The following is a 19,634-nucleotide window of genomic DNA, read 5'->3' as shown; positions in this document are numbered from 1 at the left end:
AGAAGAGCTTCCACTCATGATCCGAGCCCTGATCGAAGAAAATAAGGATATATTCGAGGAAATAAAGACATTACCACCTAAAAGAGCTGTAGACCATTGCATATTGATGAACACGGATCAGAGACCGATCAATGTAAGGTCATATAAGTACGGCCACTGCCAGAAGGAAGTAATTGAGAAATTGGTGGAGGAAATGCTGAAGGCAGGAATCATCTGGCCAAGCCACAACCCATATTCCAGTCCGGTCCTATTAGTGAAGAAAAAAGATGGAGGATGGAGGTTTTGTGTTGATTATAGAAAACTAAACCAAGCAACAGTGGTTGACAAGTTTCCGATGCCAGTCATCGAGGAGCTGTTAGATGAATTACACGGGTCAGTAGTCTACTCTAAGTTGGATCTGAGGTCAGGGTAACACCAAATCAGGATGAATGAGAAGGACATCGAGAAGACAGCCTTACGAACTCATGAAGGTCACTACGAATTTCTTGTCATGCCGTTCGGACTCACAAATGCACCAGCCACCTTTCAATCATCAATGAACCATGTTTTTCGTCCTTTTCTTCATAAATTTGTACTTGTTTTCTTTGACGACATATTGGTATACAACCCTGACCTATCAATGCACGAAACACACTTGGGAGTGGTCTTCAATGTGCTTCGAGATCACAAGCTGTATGCAAATAAAAAGAAATGCACTTTTTGCCAGGTACGAATCCAATACTTAGGCCATTGGATATCAGCTAATGGAGTAGAAGTTGATGATGGGAAGGTCAAAGTTATGAGGGAGTGGCCACAACCTCAGAATGTGTCTGAATTAAGAGGGTTTTTGGGGCTCACGGGTTACTATCGACGCTTTGTGCAAGGGTATGGGAATATAGCAGCCCCACTTACTAAGCTTCTCCAGAAAAATTCATTTAAATGGGGTGAAGAAGCCAATCAAGCCTTCATAAATCTGAAGCAAGCCATGGCCACGACCCCCGTCCTAGCCCTCCCAGACTTCTCAAAAGGATTTATGATAGAAATAGATGCATTAGGAACCGACTTAGGGGTTGTTCTGTCCCAAGACTCGAACCTATAGCTTATTTCAGTCAGAAATTATCAGCAAGGGCCCAAGGGAAGTCTATTTATGAAAAGGAGTTGATGGCTGTAGTTCTAGCAGTTGAAAAATGGAGGCATTATCTATTGGGAAGCAAATTCACAGTGATCTCGGATCAGAAGGCATTGAAATTCCTGATAGAGCAGTGAGAAGTACAGCCCTAGTTCCAACGGTGGTTAACCAAGCTACTTGGATATGATTTTGAAATCCTATACCAACTGGGGTTACAAAGCAAAGCCGCAGATGCCTTGTCAAGAGTGCGGGAACAAGGGGAATTGAGTACACTATCAGCACCAACTATTATAGATATTGAAGTTGTTTTGAAAGAAGTAGAGGAAGATGAGAAATTACAGAAAATCATCACCCTTTTGAAGGAAAATCCAGAGGGAATGCCGAGGTATAAATGACAACATGACCATTTGACTTACAAGGACAGGTTAGTACTATCCAAAAAATCTAGTTTAATCCCTTCACTATTGCATACATTCCATGATTCGGTGTTAAGGGGACACTCGGGATTCTTGAGAACGTACAAGAGAATGAGTGGAGAGCTATATTGGCAGGGAATGAAATCTAATGTAAAGAAGTATGTTGAGGGGTGTGAAATATGCCAAAGAAACAAGTTCGAGACCCTCACACCAGCAAGCTTACTTCAACCACTCCCTATTCCATACATGATATTGGAGGATTGGAGCATGGACTTCGTGGAAGGGTTACCAAAGGCTGAAGGGTATGATGTTATAGTGGTTGTGATAGACCGCTTGAGTAAGTATGCTCATTTCACCCCTCTCAAACACCCTTTTTCAGCAAAGCAAGTCACAGAAATATTTATTCAGGAAGTAGTGAGACACTGTGGAGAACCTTTGTCTATTTTGATTGATCGAGACAAAGTCTTCGTGAGCAATTTTTGGAAGGAGATGTTTACAATGATGGGAACGAAACTTAAAAGAAGTACATCATTCCATCCTCAAACTAACGGACGGACGGAGAGGGTAAACTGATGTTTAGAGACTTACTTGCGCTGCTTCTGTAATGAACAACCAAGGAAATGGAACAAATGGATAGCATGGGCCGAATTGTGGTACAACACAACCTTCCATATCTCAATCAAAACCACTCTTTTTCAGGCCGTTTATGGGAGACCACCCCCACCTCTAATCACTTATGGGGACAGGAAGACCTTCAACAACACTGTGGAACAACAGTTACAAGAGAGGGACTTAGCACTCAATGCTTTGAAGGAGAATTTGGCCATCGCTCAGAATAGAATGAAGAAGCAAGCCGACAAACATAGGAGAGAATTGAATTTTGAGGTTGGAGAAGAAGTATACTTGAAGTTGAGACCTTAGCGGCAGAAAACATTGGCAAAAAGAAGAAGTGAGAAGCTGGCACCGAGGTTCTATGGACCTTATAGAATAACTGAACGAGTGGGAGAAGTAGCCTACAGATTAGACTTGCCACCAGAAGCTGAAATACATAATGTATTCCATATCTCTCAGCTCAAGAAGAAGCTAGGACAAGGCCAATAGATCCAACAACACCCTCCCATGTTGATTGAGGAGTTTGAGCTGCAAACTGCACTTGAGACTATTTTGGGGATACGATGGAATGGAGATATGGCAACACACAAGTGGCTGGTCAAATGGAAGGGGATGTCTGAGAATGAAGCAACCTGGGAAGATGTTCGAGTATTGAATAAGCAGTTTCCTCATTTCAACCTTGAGGACAAGGTTCATTTCGAGAAGGGAGGTATTGTAAGGCCACAAATAATATATACTTATAAAAGAAGGGGTAAAAAGGGAAATGTCACAACAACCAACGATGACCAAGGAAAGAATGTGGGGAGAAAGGATGGAGGGGACCATGAGGCTGTTACAAAAGGGCAGGGATCGTACTGAAGGAGGCAGGAAAGGAATTTGCTAAAAGTGAGAAGGCTTTTGGTAAGGAAAGAAGTGCCCAGCTCTCTCTAAGGTGCTGGGATATTCCTTGTTTGTATTTTTCTTCTTTTGGAGAGGCAGGGGAGAGTCATTTTGGGGAGAGGTTTGCTCTATTTTGGGGAAGGTCGAGAGGGACTGTTGAATGATTGTATGGAGGGGTTCTTTTAGAAGAAATCATTTATAAATAAAAGCAAGGAATAACAGAACTATATTTTCTATCGTCTTCACCATATTTTGTCTCTGTTTTGTTTCTCTTCTGGTTGTTGCTCTTTTATTCAGACTTGCAGGGAGTGAGAGCTTATAGATTCCTTTGTTGGCTATATATATATATGTATATGTATCTTCAGCCTGATTGAATAATAAGATTATTATTCTCTCTAAAAGTATTGAGAACATAGTATCAGAGTAGTTTGAGGTTTAGAATATTCGTTCGACAGTTATGTTAGAGTTTATGCTTCTCATAAGTTTAGGGTTTGAATCGCGTAATCAAGTTTGAGTGGTCGTTTGTCCAGACCACCCATCCTAGGAGAAGCACCGTCACTGTTCGCTCGACTCTACAACTGTCAGTTGCTGGAAACAGCCGCGCGTGAGGCTCACATGCCGCCACAAAGGATCTCCTCCATCGCCACGCGCTAGCCCGTGTGAGTGCGTGAGGCGTCCGTTCCTCATTCCGTCAGTTGGGTTCTTCTCATTTTATCCTTTTTGTGCTTAGGGTTTGTTGCTGTTTTGCTTCAAATTTGGTGCTGTTTTGCTCTTTGGTTCACCTTTGATTTTGATTTTGATTTGCGCTTTTTCTGCTCGTGAGATCTACAAACTGTTTATCATAATGGATGAAGTGAAGCATATGGTAGTATCTAATGTAATTCTCCTAGCATTGAAGATAACTGAACACAAGTTAAATGACTCTAATTACTATGATTGGCATTAGACGATTCAATTTTATTTGCTTAGTATGGATATGGATGACCATGTGACTAAGGAGCCACCAAAAGATGATAAGAAAGAGGCGTGGCTTCGTGATGACGCTCGACTTTATCTTCAGATTAAGAATTCTATTGAAAGTGAGGTTGTTGGTTTGGTAGATCATTGTGATTCTGTGAAGGAACTCTTTGAATTCTTAGAATTTCTTTACTCGGGAAAAGAACACGTTCATCGAATATTTGATGTCTATATGCAATACTTTCGAGCTGAACAAAAAGTAGAATCTATTATAAGTTACTTTATGAGACTTAAGAAGACGACTGCCGAACTTGCGTTACTATTGCCATTTAGTCCCGATGTCAAAGTTCAACAAGCTTAGCGAGAAAAGATGGCTGTTATGATCTTTTTGAATGGACTTTTACTTGAGTGTGGCTTAATACAAATTTTTTCTAATTCTGAAATTCTGTCATTAGAGGAAACCTTCAGTCGTGTTCTTCGTATTGAGAGTTTTCAATATGGTTTGCCTGTTTCTCAACCTTACAGTGCTCTTATGAGTAAGAATAATAATAACTCTTGGGGTACTTCAGGGATGACTAACAATTTTCAGAAGCCTAGTTATGATAATCGAAGATCAGATTCTCAGGAGATCGTCTGTCACTATTGTTGTAAGCTAGAACATATGAAACGTGATTGTCGAAAATTGTTGTATAAGACTCAACGATCTCAACATGGTTAGATAGCTTCCACCAATGATATGGTTAAGAAGTCTGTTATCGTCTCTGCTGACGACTTTGCTAAATTTCAAGTATTCCAAGAATCCTTGTAGGCGTCTTCCTCATCAAATTTTATTGTCACGTTTGTCGAGACAGGTAATACGAAGTGTCTTCTACATCATCTACCAAATGAGTTATTGATTCTGGTGCCACCGCTCATATGACAGGTAATTCTAACTTATTTTCTACGCCTTTGTCCCCTATCTCATCTCTGTCTGTCATTTTGGCAGATGGATCAACCTCCTCTGTTCTTGGATCCGACACCATTTCTCTTACTCCATCACTTTCTTTGTCCTCTCTATTACCTTTTCCTTAATTGTCTTTTAATTTAATTTCTATTAGCCAGTTCACTCGTGACCTTAATTGTTTTATCTCGTGATAGACACTGATAGATGTCTATTGTTTATCAACATTTTACTATATTTATAAATATTATGGTTCATTTTACTATATATTTGGAAACAGGCCATATATATATATGTGTGTGTGTCTTACTTTTTTAGAAATTGACGTATTGAGGTGTCGTGTTGATATCATCGTGTGTCCTGTGTCTGTGTCCATGCTTCTTTGCTTATATTCTAGGGTTTTTTTGATCAAGTGATATTTTTCATGGAAATTCCCATCTAAATGGTTAAGTCCCCATGGGAATCCTGTTAGGTTATAGGTCGATAGGGATAGTGATGGGGCTGTCCCCTGTCTGTCTTTGTTTGGGTCAATAGGGAAGATTAATCACATTCTTTCATATTAAGAATGAAAGAAGTCTTTTTACCAATAGCGTATTTTCATTTCTTCATTGAAAAGTAGCGTCTTTTTGTTTTATTTTGTTTTGTTTTTTTTTTAATTAAAAAATGTTATCTATAAATTTTTTTTATGAGAATTGTTTTATCTATAAACTTTGTTTTAAAGATTACTTAGTTGTGTGAGTTGTGTCTAAATTTATTCTATAATTTTCCTGTGTAGAGACGGCAGAGAGTTTTCACCAATTACTGGCTTTTTTATAGATGCTGGTCCCTCTGAGGTTTGACTTCTCATATACTTTAGATATTTTACTTGGTACAAAATGATGATCATCGCATGTTGATCATCTTTTTAAGAATGGATTGATTGTGTTCTTGAACATTCCTTGAAAATTTTTGGAAAAAAATAAGTATCCTAATAAAATAAATCCAGTCTATGGCTCTCGGAAGAGTATCAAGACAGCTGGCAAAGTCAATACATTTCCTCGAATGGCTTTCACTTCTAATTAATGCATTCTATGTGATTATTCTCTAAAAGTCAAGTATCCCCCTTTTCATAATTGCTCCTTTCTAATTAGTTTGTAAGATTGAGAAGTCAAAGGAGTGACTATGGGGGGAGGATGTCACTTATTTTATCTTTGGGCCTTCAAAACACTTTTGTTAATTACTTTCTCATAGTTTCATTGACAAAATGAAAATCCTTCTCTCTTCTTCCTCCATCCCCTTTTTTTGTTTCTTTTTGGATAAGAAACAATGTCATTGATCAAAGGAAAAATCCAAAGATATACAATTTGTAACAAGAAAGGAAAAACTATGACTTTGAAATGCTGGTAAAGATTTACACCAAAAGATTGCATTGAAGATGGCAGATTCAAGAACATGTCCGGATGATTTGGATTTATTCTGAAAAATTCGAGCGTTCCTCTGATCCCACATCTTCCAAAAAACAGCAACCACAATGCTTTTCTACAAAGTCTCTTTAGCATTCTTGAAAGGGTGATCAATGAGGAGCATATTGGATCAATCCAATGAGTTGTTTGGAAGGACAATGTGCCAATTAAAAGCTTCAAGTATTTTCTCCCAAAGATCAGTCACAATTTGAAAACAAGTGACTGTGAGATTCACTTCCTCTATGGCACAAACAGCAGCATGCAGGGGATAAACAAATCCATGGGCATCGTTTTTGGAGTCTGTCTGATGTGTTGAGACATGAATGGGCAATCTCCCAAATGAGAAATTTAATTCTCTTGGGGCACGACAATTTCCATATCTTGTAGAATCTCTGGCCCATCGGTGGATGAGAAGAGATGAGCTGTGTAGAGAGACTGATGTGAAAAAACCATTGTGTCCAACTTCCATACTCGTGAGTAGCTATGGTGAGATAGAGTAACATTGGGAACGAGATGGGTAAAGGATGCCCATTCAGAATCTTGGAATATCACTTTGAGCAGATTCCTAAAGAAGGTTGAGGTAGAACGTTTTTGTGCTTTCTTTGTAGGAGGTTTTTTAAAGGTCTATAGATGACAGTAAAGCTTGATTGCTTGATTCTTTGGGCTCCTTTCCTGTGAAGTATATGACTCACAAGCTTATTAACGGTTCTTGAGTGTGCCCTCTTCAATTAGAAAATAACCTCACTGAAAATTGAGTTGATCTCAATCCAAGCCGAACTGATGGCATTATCTCCTTTGGTTCCTTCGTTCCTTCTGATTTCAGAAGGTAGAGCAATATTTTACTTCACTGTTCATATACATATCATTGTTGTGGAGTGCTCTTTTTGTAGGAGGTTTTTTTAAGATCTATAGATGATAGAAAAGTTTGGTTGCTTGATTCTTTGGCTCCTTACCTGTGAAGTCTATGATTCAAAAGCTTAATAACGGTTCTTGAATGCCTTCTTCAATTAGAAAATAGCCTCAATGAAAATTCAGTTGATCTGAATCCAAGCCGAACTGATGGCATTACCTCCTTTGGCTTCTTTGTGCCTTCTGATTTCAGAAGATAGAGCAATGTTTTACTTCACTGTCCATAATCATATCATTCTGGAGTGCTTTTTTCCATCATTTTGACATGTGTTGGCAGTTGGATTTTCTTTGAGGTTTCCAGTTAACATATTCATCATCTCCTTTGTGGTTCATCTCTTCCCACAAAAGCATATATTCTTTGGATCGATGGTACCAAACTAATCCTTTTGAAATTTTGTTTGAAAGAAATCAATGACTTTTGAAGGTGAGTTCCTCATTTGGGTTGTTTGTTAATCCATCCTTGATCAAAGCTTCTTATTAGTGTTGGCTTTCTTTTTTGCTTTTATTTTTTCTCAGACTATTCTTTGTAGATATTGAATTTTTGTTCAGGATTTTTTTTCCCAAAAAAGGAAACATATCTTCCCGTCGGAGAGAAGGGTACAAGAGAAAAGAAAGCCAGATGCCTACATGGAGTAGACGGAATAGAGAAAAGAGAACAAAATGTAGAAGTAGGACAAAGACAGATAGTACACAAGTAAAATAAGACAGATCATAAAGGTAAAAAAAGCTTTTATTTCTTTTGAAAAGGAAACAAGACTTTTCATTGAGAAAATGAAAAGAGATTAATGCTCAAAGTACATTACAAAGGAGCTTTTATATCCCTCAAAAGCTTTTAAAAGGAAACACCAAACACCATCATGCTTTATGCTCGATAATCTCAAAACGCTTCGACCATGAATAACATTTTTTTTCTGGAAGATCCTTTGGTTTCTTTTCTTTCCAACAAACTTTCTGAAAGAATTGCTTGAAAAGCATTAGACCGAGTAAGCCTGCAGCTTTGATCGAAAGAAATGGGATGCAAAGAATTTTAAATATGTTGACATGAACATCTTCACTAAAAATCCATGAATGAAATTCTTTGTTTCTTACTAATAACAGTACATCTTCACCAAAAATCCATGAATGAAATTTTTTGTTTCTTTATAATAACAGTACTGTGCGTCAATTTTGGCTGAAATAGGTTATTGTTCGGAGGTGGGATCCGACGGAGGAGCGACTGGTTAAAGTATTAGAAGAAGAGGTTTGCATTTCTTTTTATTTATTTATCCAAGATTTATTATTATAATGATTATATAGTTCGAAACTAACAAAATTTTCATTAAGCAGCTGTCTTTTTGGTAGAGTTGTAGCTTAGAGTTTGTAAATTGACGTAGTATGTCTGATTGGTTGAAAGTCAGAAACTTTAGAACTTAGGCCTGCCAAGTTGCAAGTTCACCAACAATGGCCTTCAATTTGGCTGCCCTAAAATAGATGAAACAAACATTTTTGATTGCTTAAAAAAACTATTTGGTTCTTGTTAAATCACCCATTAGTGCAAAAGCTTAATGGTAAAATTTAATTATATAAACATGGTTGAAAATAATGATTTGACCTAGGGGCGTCTTTGTAATCTACCATGCCCTTAGGGTTTCCTACTTGTCTATTTATTTGAGCAGTCTTCTTGTATTCAGTGTATCAGAAATAATAAAATATCAGCCTTCTATCGTGGTTTTTTCTCCCTGATCTAGGGTTTTCCACATAACATTGTGTGTTGCTTTCTTCTTTTTTTATCATGGTATCAAAGCATGGCGACGGAACCCTAGCCGTCATTGCCGAGACTCAACCACAGTCTTCATTAGTAGCATCTGGAGGGGTAAGTGGAGCCATCGGCGCCGACATCAATGCCGCAATACAAGCGGCCATGGAACGCTACCTTTAGACGGCTTTACTCGTCCTCCTTCAGCCGTTCACCGGTGCAACAGGGACCAGCCCAGACAGCTCGAGCTGCCCAGCGAAGACGCGCGTTCAGACCCTCCAGACGCAGCAAAATTCGACGCCATTAGACCACCTCACAGTTGCTGATCTCGACCCAACCGTTGCTGAACTTCCTCGCTCGAGCCAGTCGCTGATTCGCTCGTCAGGTACAACCACAGATGACGCTGAACGAGCCGACCACGTTGCTGATTTCCATCGACCTGCGCGGCTGGAGCCTTGTCCTATCAAGCTGGTCATTCCTTCGATCAAATCGATGACTGCACTGGGCGGCACGACTACCATTCCTCCCGATCAGCAAGGCCTCCTCGATTTGCACAACCTCACAATTGCACCAAGTGGCAGCGGCGCGCCATGTGGCCCCAAGCGAAAACACTAACACAAATCAGTCGATGGGCTTTGAGCGGGGAGAGTCTTCTTCCAAGTTTCAGGATAATATAGGTCCTGTTAATGAGATCCAACGTCAGTTCGCCCATCTTCAACAACAGGTTGCAGCTTTTGGAGCCGTTCTTGGTACAAACCCTCAACGAGCTCACCCAGATCTTTCTGCAAATCCGCCGATGTATTCTGAAAATCCGATAAATTCTTTCCCTGTTTTACCCACAACAAATTTTTTATCTGGATCAATGAGAAATTCGGTAGGGTTTATCATTGGAGACAAGCTGAATGGCCAAAACTATTTCTCATGGGTCCAATCAATCAAGATGGCTTTCGAGGGGGCCATAAATTTGGGTACCTAACGGGTGAGATATCAAAACCAAGGCCTGGCGATCCTCAGGAACGTATCTGGAAAGGAGAAGATTCTCTGTTACGATCGGTTTTAGTGAACAGCATGGAACCTCAGATTGGCAAGTTGTTATTTTATGCTGCTACTGTGAAAGACATTTGGGATGCTGTGCAGAAGTTATATTAAAAAAGACAGAATGCGTCTTGACTGTACATATTATGCAAACAAGCCCATGAATGTAATTATCCCTACTGTAACAGGAAATGGACCTGTGTCGAGAAATGGTCTGGGATTGTTCTTGTGGGGGAGTTCAACACTACAAAATTGAAGAAACTGATAGAGTGTATGACTTCCTAGCTAGGTTAAACTCAAAGTTCGATGCGGTTCAGAGTTAGATATTGGGCCAACGTCTTATAGCTTCCCTCATGGAGGTGTGTTTGGAGATACGTTTAGAAGAGGACAGATCAAGTCCCATGAACAATCCAGTAATCACATCGATAGATGCTACTGTGTTTGCTACGAAGTCTTTCGGTTCTGACGGTGATAAGCAGAATAATGGACCCCCTCCTGTCTATGAGCACTGCAAGAAGCTGTGGCATACAAAAGATCGGTGTTGGAAGCTGCATAGGAGATCTCCTAATAGCAGACGACGTCAGTCACATGACAAGTCAAACCCTTGACGTGCCTTTGTGAATGACTCGACAAGTGGAAACCTCCAGACTCAATCTCCAGTAGATGGTCAAAGTAATTCAAGTGCCGTTGGAATCAGTGCTATTGCACATTCAGGTACGGTTCAGTCCTTTGGCTTCCTTAGTGTTAATGGTAAAAAACCCTTGGATTATTAACTCAGGAGTGATAGATCATTTAACTGGCTCATCTGACCAGTTTATTTCATACTTTCCAAGTGCTGGTAATGAAAGGATTAGAATCACAAATGGGTCATTTGCTCCTGTTGCAGGGAAAGACCATCTCTCTCCATTTGAAGGTTTAATGTTGCGTGATGTGTTACATGTTCCCAAGATTTCATATAATTTATTGTCTGTCAGTAAAATGAGAAATTTGTACGGATGACCCAAAAATTGGGCCCAAAATGTCAAATGACTAATTTTTAAAAAATAATGACAATTGACCCTCTGCTGACATCATCGCCATACCAAATTACGTAAATTGCCCTTCTTCGTCTTGTTACCTTTTTGGGAAATTTGTATGGATGACCAAAAAATTGGGCCCAAAATGTCAAATGACCAATTTTTAAAAAATAATGTCAATTGACTTTCTGCTGATATCATCGCCATACCAAATTTCGTAAATTGCCCTTACACCGGCCTCACGAGGTAAATTTCGCTCTCGTTTGAAATTCCCTGGTTTGATGTGATTGCTCGTCAGTGTACTGTTGATTTGACAATTTTCACGACGGAAGCCTCAAATCAAATCAATAATACCTAAACACAATACATTGGTGATTTCTTTAAACTCTAAACTCCATTTCAAAGGTGATTCCTTCTCTAGTTTTCGATGGTGTTTTGTTGAACGGAGATTTTTCGAACAGGGATTTCCAAGACGAGGCTTTCTCAGAAAGGAACAACTTTTTCAGAAAGGTGAATTATTTTGAGTTTGTTTAATTATTTTTGATATGTTATTTCTGGAATGGTAGCATTACGAAATTTTGTATTTGAGAGAGAGTAAGAAAGAGGAAGAGTAAGAGAGAGAGCGAGATTTTGAGAGAGAGCAAGATTTTGAGAGAGAGCGAGAGTACACTTCAATTGATTGTATAGCTTAATGACAAATGTTTTCTTGCTTTGTAGGATGACAGAAAAGTGCCTATTTATTCGATTTGGAGGTGATTGGGATAAAAACGAAAGTTCGTATATTGGGGGACAGTTGAAAGGAATCGTCGTGCCCCCTACATTGAATTATGAAGAACTTAAATCTCACATTTACAGGGTTACAAAAGTCAGTTCTTCAGAGTTTGATCTTATCCTGAAAGTTAAATATAATCTTGAATTTGAAGCTCCTTTACAATGCATAATGGATGATGATGATGTTCACTTCGTTTGTGAGAAGAGCTTAGTAGACTTCAGATAGTTGTAACTTTGAAATCTAAACAGGACGAAAGGATTGGAATGGGGTTTGGAAATATGAGTTATGATGATACGGCTGTGGACAGACAATATGAGGAATCATATCAGTTTCGTCGGGAAGAGGATGATATTTCATTGTCTACCATCACTGATATTCCATTGTCTATCAACACTGTACCATCAACATTCGATTATATGGATTGTGGTTCTTCAGTGGATGTGAATGAGCAACCAGCAAGATTGAATGAAATGGATCGTGATCATGGAGATGTGCGTCGTTCTACAGCAGCTCCAGTGGTTCCACCATCTGTGTCTTCAAGTCCTAGGACAAAGTTGATTATGCCTGACATCTTTTCATCTAGGACAGAGGACGTTGAAGTTGGTCAACTATTTTTGATTAAAAAGGACTTGAAAATGAGATTATCTATTCTGTCCATCAACAGAAATTTTGAATTTAAGGTCGGGAAATCAACCAAATCTTTGTTCACTGTCAAATGCATTGGGGAGACATGTAAGTGGAGCCTTCGTGCAGTCAAAATGGAAGAGTCTGATATATTCAAGATCACAAAGTACTGCAGTTCGCACACATGTACCATAGGAATTTTGAATCACGACCATAGACAAGCAACTGCTACGGTTGTTGGTCAACTCATCAAAGATAAGTTCACGGACATAGGACGTATTTCTAAACCTTGTCATATCGTTGAGGATATGAAGAGAGATTATGACGTGAACATAAGTTATGATAAAGTGTGGCGTGCAAGGGAAGTTGCGTATGATCTCACTAGAGGTACTCAAGAATACTCATATTCCATACTACATACTTATGGAGAAGCGCTAAAAATAGAGAATCCGGGTACAGTCTTTGAGATCGAACTTGAAGATGAGGTGCATTTCAAGTATATGTTTATGGTATTAGGGCCTTGTATTAGAGGTTTTGCAAACTGTCGGCCTTGTATTATTGTTGATGGGTCACACTTGAAAGGAAAATACAAAGGCACCATGTTGGTTGCAGTTTCTATGGACGGGAACAATCAATTATACCCACTAGCATATGCAATAGTGGACAATGAAACCGATCGATCATGGAAATGGTTTATGTCAAACTTGAAATGCAGTATCGGTGAACCCGATAATCTGGTGTTTGTATCCGATCGGATGGTATCTATTGGCAATGCTATTCGTACATTTTTTCCCACAGCATTTCATGGATTGTGCACATGCCATATAGAACAAAATCTGATTACAAACTTTAAGGATAGCACGGTTGTTAGGATATTTAGAGATGCAGCAAGGGCATTTCACATGACAGAGTTCCAGACAAAATGGGACGAACTCTGCAGTTTTAGAGATGGTGCTGTCACGAAATATTTGGAAGACATCTGTCTTCAAAGGTGGGGCACGGGTTTACCAAATTGAACGAAGATATGATAACATGACATCCAACAGTGCAGAGTATTTCAATTCCTTAACTAAAGAGTATCGACTAATGCCCATAGTATGCTTGATTGAACATGTTAGAGGAATGCTTCAATTGTGGTTCTACGAACGGAGGAATTACTGGGCATCTCGAACGACATTGCACTCTGACTACTGTGAAACCCGATTGGCAAGTGAAGTCGATAAGGGCAGACGATATCGGTTGGAGCCTGTTGATTGTTATCAGAAACCCGATTGGCAAGTGAAGTCGATAAGGGCAGACGATATCGGGTGGAGCCTATTGATTGTTATCAGGTACACGTGCAAGTTAATCGATTGGACGGTATTATCAATCTTCACACGAAGGAATGCACGTGTAAGGAATTCGACTCACTTGGTATCCCGTGTTCCCATGCAATTGTTGTTGCCAAGGAAAGAAATATACCCATCTACAGTCTTTGCAGTCTGTTATAATTCTATAGTTAGGGTTTTCCATTCTTGTAAATATTTTGTGATATTTTCCTTTTCTATGCTTTGTACTCTTGTATATATTCATATCTTTGGTGAATGAATAAAGCATTCTGATTATTTCTCAAACCTAAGAGTTTTACATGGCATCAGAGCTCTCTAAATAAACTTAGGTTTTTTTGTGAACCTTAGTGTTTGAGAATTTAGAACCCATTTGTGATACGTTTAGGGTTTTGTGGAAAGGTGAGTTTACACTTTTGCTTACAGTTGCAGTCTTCGGTTCGTTCGCTGTCGTTAGCCGCCGCCGCCGAGGAAAAAAAAAGGCTGTTTTTTTCGACACCGCCCATTCCAACGAGAAGCCCAGCCGCCAATCTACAAAACCCCAAAGTCTGGTTGCCATCTGACCAGCGCGTGAGGCTCACGCGCCGATTGTTCTAGTTCGCTGTCCGTCCACGCGCTGGCCCTGCCGTTTTTCGTCCGTCTTCAGTGGGTTTCCTCAGTGTTGTTGGCTCTTCTTGGTGGTGTGTTTGTTTGGGATATATAGATATACTCACAGCTTATATAGACATCTCTTCGGTAAATTAGGGTTTGATTCTTTGCTGTCTGATGTCTACTTTTTGAGGTAATGGCTGATAAGAAACCAGTAATGTCTGAGATTGCTCTTATGGTGTCAAAAGTAACTGAACACAAGTTGAATGGATCCAACTACTATTCATGGAGATCAAATCCAGGAGGTGTTGTTTGCTATTATTGTCATAAACCTGGCCATACGAAACGTGAATGCAGAAGATTGCTGAATAAGGGTCAGAGGATGCTATCACCCTCTACACATGTCGCTTCTACTCCTGATAATCTTGACAAGTCAATTACGATTTCTGCAGGGGAGTTTGCTAAATTTCAGTAGTATCAAGAGTCATTGAGGGCATCATCTTCTACTTCCATTACAACCATCGCAGAGACAGGTAACATTTTTAAATGTCTTCTTTCCTCCACATCAAAATGGGTCATTGACTTTGGTGCTACAGACCATATGACAGGTAATCCCAGTTTATTCTCTACCCTTTGTACATCTACCTCTTCACCTAATGTCACTATAGTTGATGGAACCTCCACTCCTGTTTTAGGATTAGGAACTGTCCATCTCACTGAATCAATTTCTTTGTCATCAGTTTTAAATTTACCAAATTTCTCGTTTAATTTGATTTCGGTCAGTAAACTCACTCTTGTTCTTCATTGTTGTGTCTTCTTTTTTCCTGGTTATTGTTTATTTCAGGATCTTACGACGAAACAGACTATTGGTAAAGGGCGGGAATTTGGAGGTCTTTACATCTTTGAACCACAAACATCTACGGCCACCACATGCTCTAGCGTGTCGTTTTCCTTTGAAGAGCATTGTCGTTTGGGTTATCCGTCTATCTCTATGTTGAAGATTATTCGTCCACAACTTCAACATTTGTCTTCATTCGATTGTGAGTCATGTCAGTTTGCTAAATTTCATCGTTTGAGTTCGTATCCTCGAGTCAATAAACGAGCTAGTGCTCTTTTCGAATTAGTCCATTATGATGTTTGGGGTCCATATCCTGTTGAGTCCAAAGGAGGGTTTAGGTATTTTGGTACATTTGTCGATGACTATTCTCGTGTTACGTGGTTATATTTAATGAAAAGTCGTTCTAAGTTACTTTCTCATTTTCGTAACTTCTAGGCTGAAATTCAAACTCAGTTTAGTGGTATTCTTAAAATCCTACGGAGTGATAATGCTAAGGAATATTTCTCTCATACACTTAAGTCTTATTTAGATGCCCATGGCATTCTTCATCAATCTTCTTGTGTGGATACTCCATCTCAAAATGGGGTTGCAGAACGAAAGAATCGTCATCTCCTTGAGACAGCCAGAGCTTTGATGTTTCAGATGCATGTTCCAAAATCCTTTTGGGCTGATACTGTTTCCACAGCTTGTTTCTTAATAAATCACACGTCCTCTTCCATTCTTAAGGGTGAGATACCTTTTCGTACTTTATGCCCCAAGCAACAGTTGTTTCCCATTCCACCCAGAATATTTGGTTGTAACTACTTTGTTCAGAATGTTCGGCCTCAGTATACCAAGCTGGATCCAAAGTCCTTAAAATGTATTTTCTTTGGTTATTCCCGTGTCCAAAAGGGATATCGGTGTTATTTTCTTAGTCTAAATAAATATTTAGTCTCTCCTGATATCACGTTTTTTGAACATACCCAATTTTTTTCATCACCGTCTTTCTCTTTGAATAAGAGTCAGGGGGAGCCTAAGGAATTAGAGGATGATTTCCTTGTCTACATAGTTATTTCTCCTTCCGATCCTCTTCTTAATTCATCTCTACCTGTGGCTACCTCTACTCTTCCTCCCATCGTTAAGGTCTATACTCGACGACAACTTCCTCCAGTTCCATGCTCTGTACCAGAGTCTTCTTCGTCATTGGATCCAGAAACGGTGATGATCTTCCTATTGCTCTTCATAAAGGTAAACGTACTTGTGCTCATCCTATTTCCCCTTTTGTTTCATATAACCATTTGTCGCCTTCCACATGTTCATTCATTGCATCCTTAGAGTCTGTATCCATCCCTAAAACTGTTCATGAGGCTTTGTCTCATCCTGGTTAGTGTGCCGCAATAGTGGAGGAGATGATTGCCTTAGATGATAATTGTACTTGGGATTTAGTTTCTCTCCCTGCAGGAAAGAAGGCTATCAGTTACAAATGGGTGTTTGCAGTTAAAGTGAATCCTGATGGTTTTGTTGCTCGGTTAAAAGCGCGTTTCGTAGCGAAAGGCTACGCACAAACTTATGGCGTTGACTTTGCTGATACTTTTTCTCCTGTAGCAAAAATGACATCTGTGAGGTTGTTTATTTCATTAGCTTCAATCAATCATTGGCCTTTACATCAGCTTGATATTAAAAATGCATTTCTTCATGGTGATCTTCAAGAAGAGGTGTATATGGAGCAACCACCAGGGTTTGTTGCTCAGGGGGAGAATGGAACGGTGTGTCGCCTTCGTAAATCCTTGTATGGATTAAAGCAGAGCCCACGAGCTTGGTTTGGTAAATTTAGTCAGGTGATTGAAAGCTTTGGAATGTGGAAGAGCATGTCAGATCATTCAGTCTTTTTTAAGAGATCTGAAGGTGGTGTCATCTTGTTAGTCGTATATGTGGATGATATTGTGATTACTGGTGATGATGCTTTAGGTATCCAGTCTCTAAAGACCTTTCTTCATAGTCAATTCCATACAAAAGATTTGGGCATGTTGAAATACTTAGGAATTGAGGTAATAAGAAGTAAGAAAGGAATTCTATCATCACAGAGAAAATATGTACTTGACTTGTTGACTGAAACAGGAAAGCTAGGGGCTAAGCCATGTAGTACCCTAATGATGCCCAACCTACAGCTCACAAAAGATCGAGAATTGCTAAAAGATCCTGAAAGATATAGGAGGTTAGTGGGAAAACTTAATTACCTTACAGTGACTCGACTCGACATAGCCTATTCAGTAAGTATTGTGAATCAGTACATGTCATGCCCTACAATTGATCATTGGGCTGCATTGGAATAGATTCTTTGTTATTTGAAGGTTGCTCCTGGGCGTGGTTTATTATATAAGGATTATGGTCATACTAATATCGAATGTTTCTCAGACGCCGATTGGGTAGGATCTAAAGAAGACAGAAGATCAACCTCAGGGTATTGTATTTTTGTTGGTGGTAATTCGATTTCTTGGAAGAGTAAGAAGCAAAATGTGGTGTCACGTTCAAGTACAGAATCAGAATATAGAGCAATGGCACAATCTATGTGTGAATTGGTTTGGATATATGAACTTCTTGTTGAGTTGGGATTTGAAATCACCACACCGACAAAGTTGTGGTGTGATAATCAAGCAACACTTCATATTACTCCTAATCCAGTTTTTCATGAAAGGACTAAACATATTGAAGTTGATTGCCATTTTGTACGTGAGAAAATTCAACAAGGGTTGGTATCTAACAGGATATGTGAAGACTAGAGAACAATTAGGAGATATTTTCACGAAAGCATTAGATGGAAGACGTATAGATTATCTATTTAACAAGTTGGGCAGGATTAACATATATGCTCCAACTTGAGGGGGAGTGTTATAATTCTATAGTTAGTGTTTTCCATTCTTGTAAATATTTTGTGATATTTTTCTTTTCTTTGCTTTGTACTCTTGTATATATTCATATCTTTGGTGAATGAATAAAGCATTCTGATTCTTTCTCAAACCTAAGAATTTTACACAGTGGACTCTCTAATGACTGCGTATGCGGAGCCTATAAATCCACTTGGCCACATATCTGAATGGAAAGGACCTTCTGGAAACGGTCGACTACATGAATCTTTGGTGAATGAATAAAGCATTCTGATTCTTTTTCAAACCTAAGAATTTTACACAGTGGGCTATCTAATGACTGCGTATGCGGAGCCTATAAATCCACTTGGCCACATATCTGAATGGAAAGGACCTTCTGAAAACGTAGAAAAGATTATCCTTCCTCCGAAGTTTGTGCCACAAGTCGGGCGACAGAGAGTGAGAAGAATACCATCCAGAGGAGAATTTCGCAGACAAATGAAATGTGGTCGACCGTTTCCAGAAGGTCCTTTCCATTCAGATATGTGACCAAGTGGATTTATAGGCTCCGCATACGCAGTCATTAGAGAGTCCACTGTATAAAATCGACTACAAAGACTGTGGATAGGTATATTTCTTTCCTTGGTAGCAACAATTGCATGGGAACACGGGAGACCAAGTGAGTCGAATTCCTTACACATGCATTCCTTCGTGTGAAGATTGACAATACCGTCCAATCGATTATCTTGCACGTGTACTTGATAACAATCAATAGGCTCCACCCGATATCATCTGCCCTTATTGGCTTCACTTGCCAATCGGGTTTCACAGTAGTTATAGTGCAATGCCGTTCGAGATGCCCAGTAATTCCTCCATTCGTAGAATCACGATTGGAATATTCCTCTACCATGTTCAATGAAGCATACTATGGGCATTAGTTGATACTCTTTAGTTAAGGAATTGAAATACTCTGCACTGTTGGATGTCATGTTATCATATCTTCGTTCAATTTGGTAAACCCGTGCCCCACCTTTGAAGACCGATGTCTTCCAAATATTTCGTGACAGCACCGTCTCTAAAACTGCAGAGTTCGTCCCATTTTGTCTGGAACTCTGTCATGCGAAATGCCCTTGCTGCATCTCTAAATATCCTAACAACCGTGCTATCCTTAAAGTTTGTAATCAGATTCTGTTCTATATGGCATGTGCACAATCCATGAAATGCTGTGGGAAAAAATGTACGAATAGCATTGTCGATAGATACCATCCGATCGGATACAAACACCAGATTATCGGGTTCACCGATATTGCATTTCAAGTTTGACATAAACCATTTCCATGATCGATCGGTTTCATTGTCCACTATTGCATATGCTAGTGGGTATAATTGATTGTTCCCGTCCATAGAAACTGCAACCAACATGGTGCCTTTGTATTTTCCTTTCAAGTGCGACCCATCAACAATAATACAAGGCTGACAGCTTACAAAACCTCTAGTACAAGGTCTTAATACCATGAACATATACTTGAAATGCACCTCATCTTCAAGTTCGATCTCAAAGACTGTACCCAGATTCTCTATTTTTAGCGCTTCTC

General features: G+C 39.4%; 1 protein-coding gene across 10 annotated transcripts in view; it reads left to right on the top strand.

Moving 5' to 3' along the window:
- Positions 1-19,634, top strand: part of LOC120092733 (protein AAR2 homolog) — a 75,864-nt gene that overhangs the window by 9,014 nt on the left and 47,216 nt on the right. For 9 of the 10 annotated variants that reach the window (XR_005486146.1, XR_005486139.1, XR_005486140.1 and 6 more), the window contains exons 3-4: positions 5,688-5,745; positions 8,444-8,503. Coding sequence is in view for 5 of the 10 variants with exons in the window: in XM_039050909.1 (XP_038906837.1) it covers positions 5,688-5,745; positions 8,444-8,503 (118 nt within the window). In the remaining 5 variants the exon portion in view is untranslated. The remainder of the gene's footprint in view (positions 1-5,687; positions 5,746-8,443; positions 8,504-19,634) is intronic. The other variant, XM_039050917.1, reaches the window with a different exon arrangement.

Source organism: Benincasa hispida, chromosome 1 (assembly GCF_009727055.1).
Source record: "Benincasa hispida cultivar B227 chromosome 1, ASM972705v1, whole genome shotgun sequence".
Taxonomy (NCBI): domain Eukaryota; kingdom Viridiplantae; phylum Streptophyta; class Magnoliopsida; order Cucurbitales; family Cucurbitaceae; genus Benincasa; species Benincasa hispida.
The sequence above is the reverse complement of the archived record's forward strand: the minus strand, read 5'-3'. Positions and strand labels throughout refer to the sequence as shown.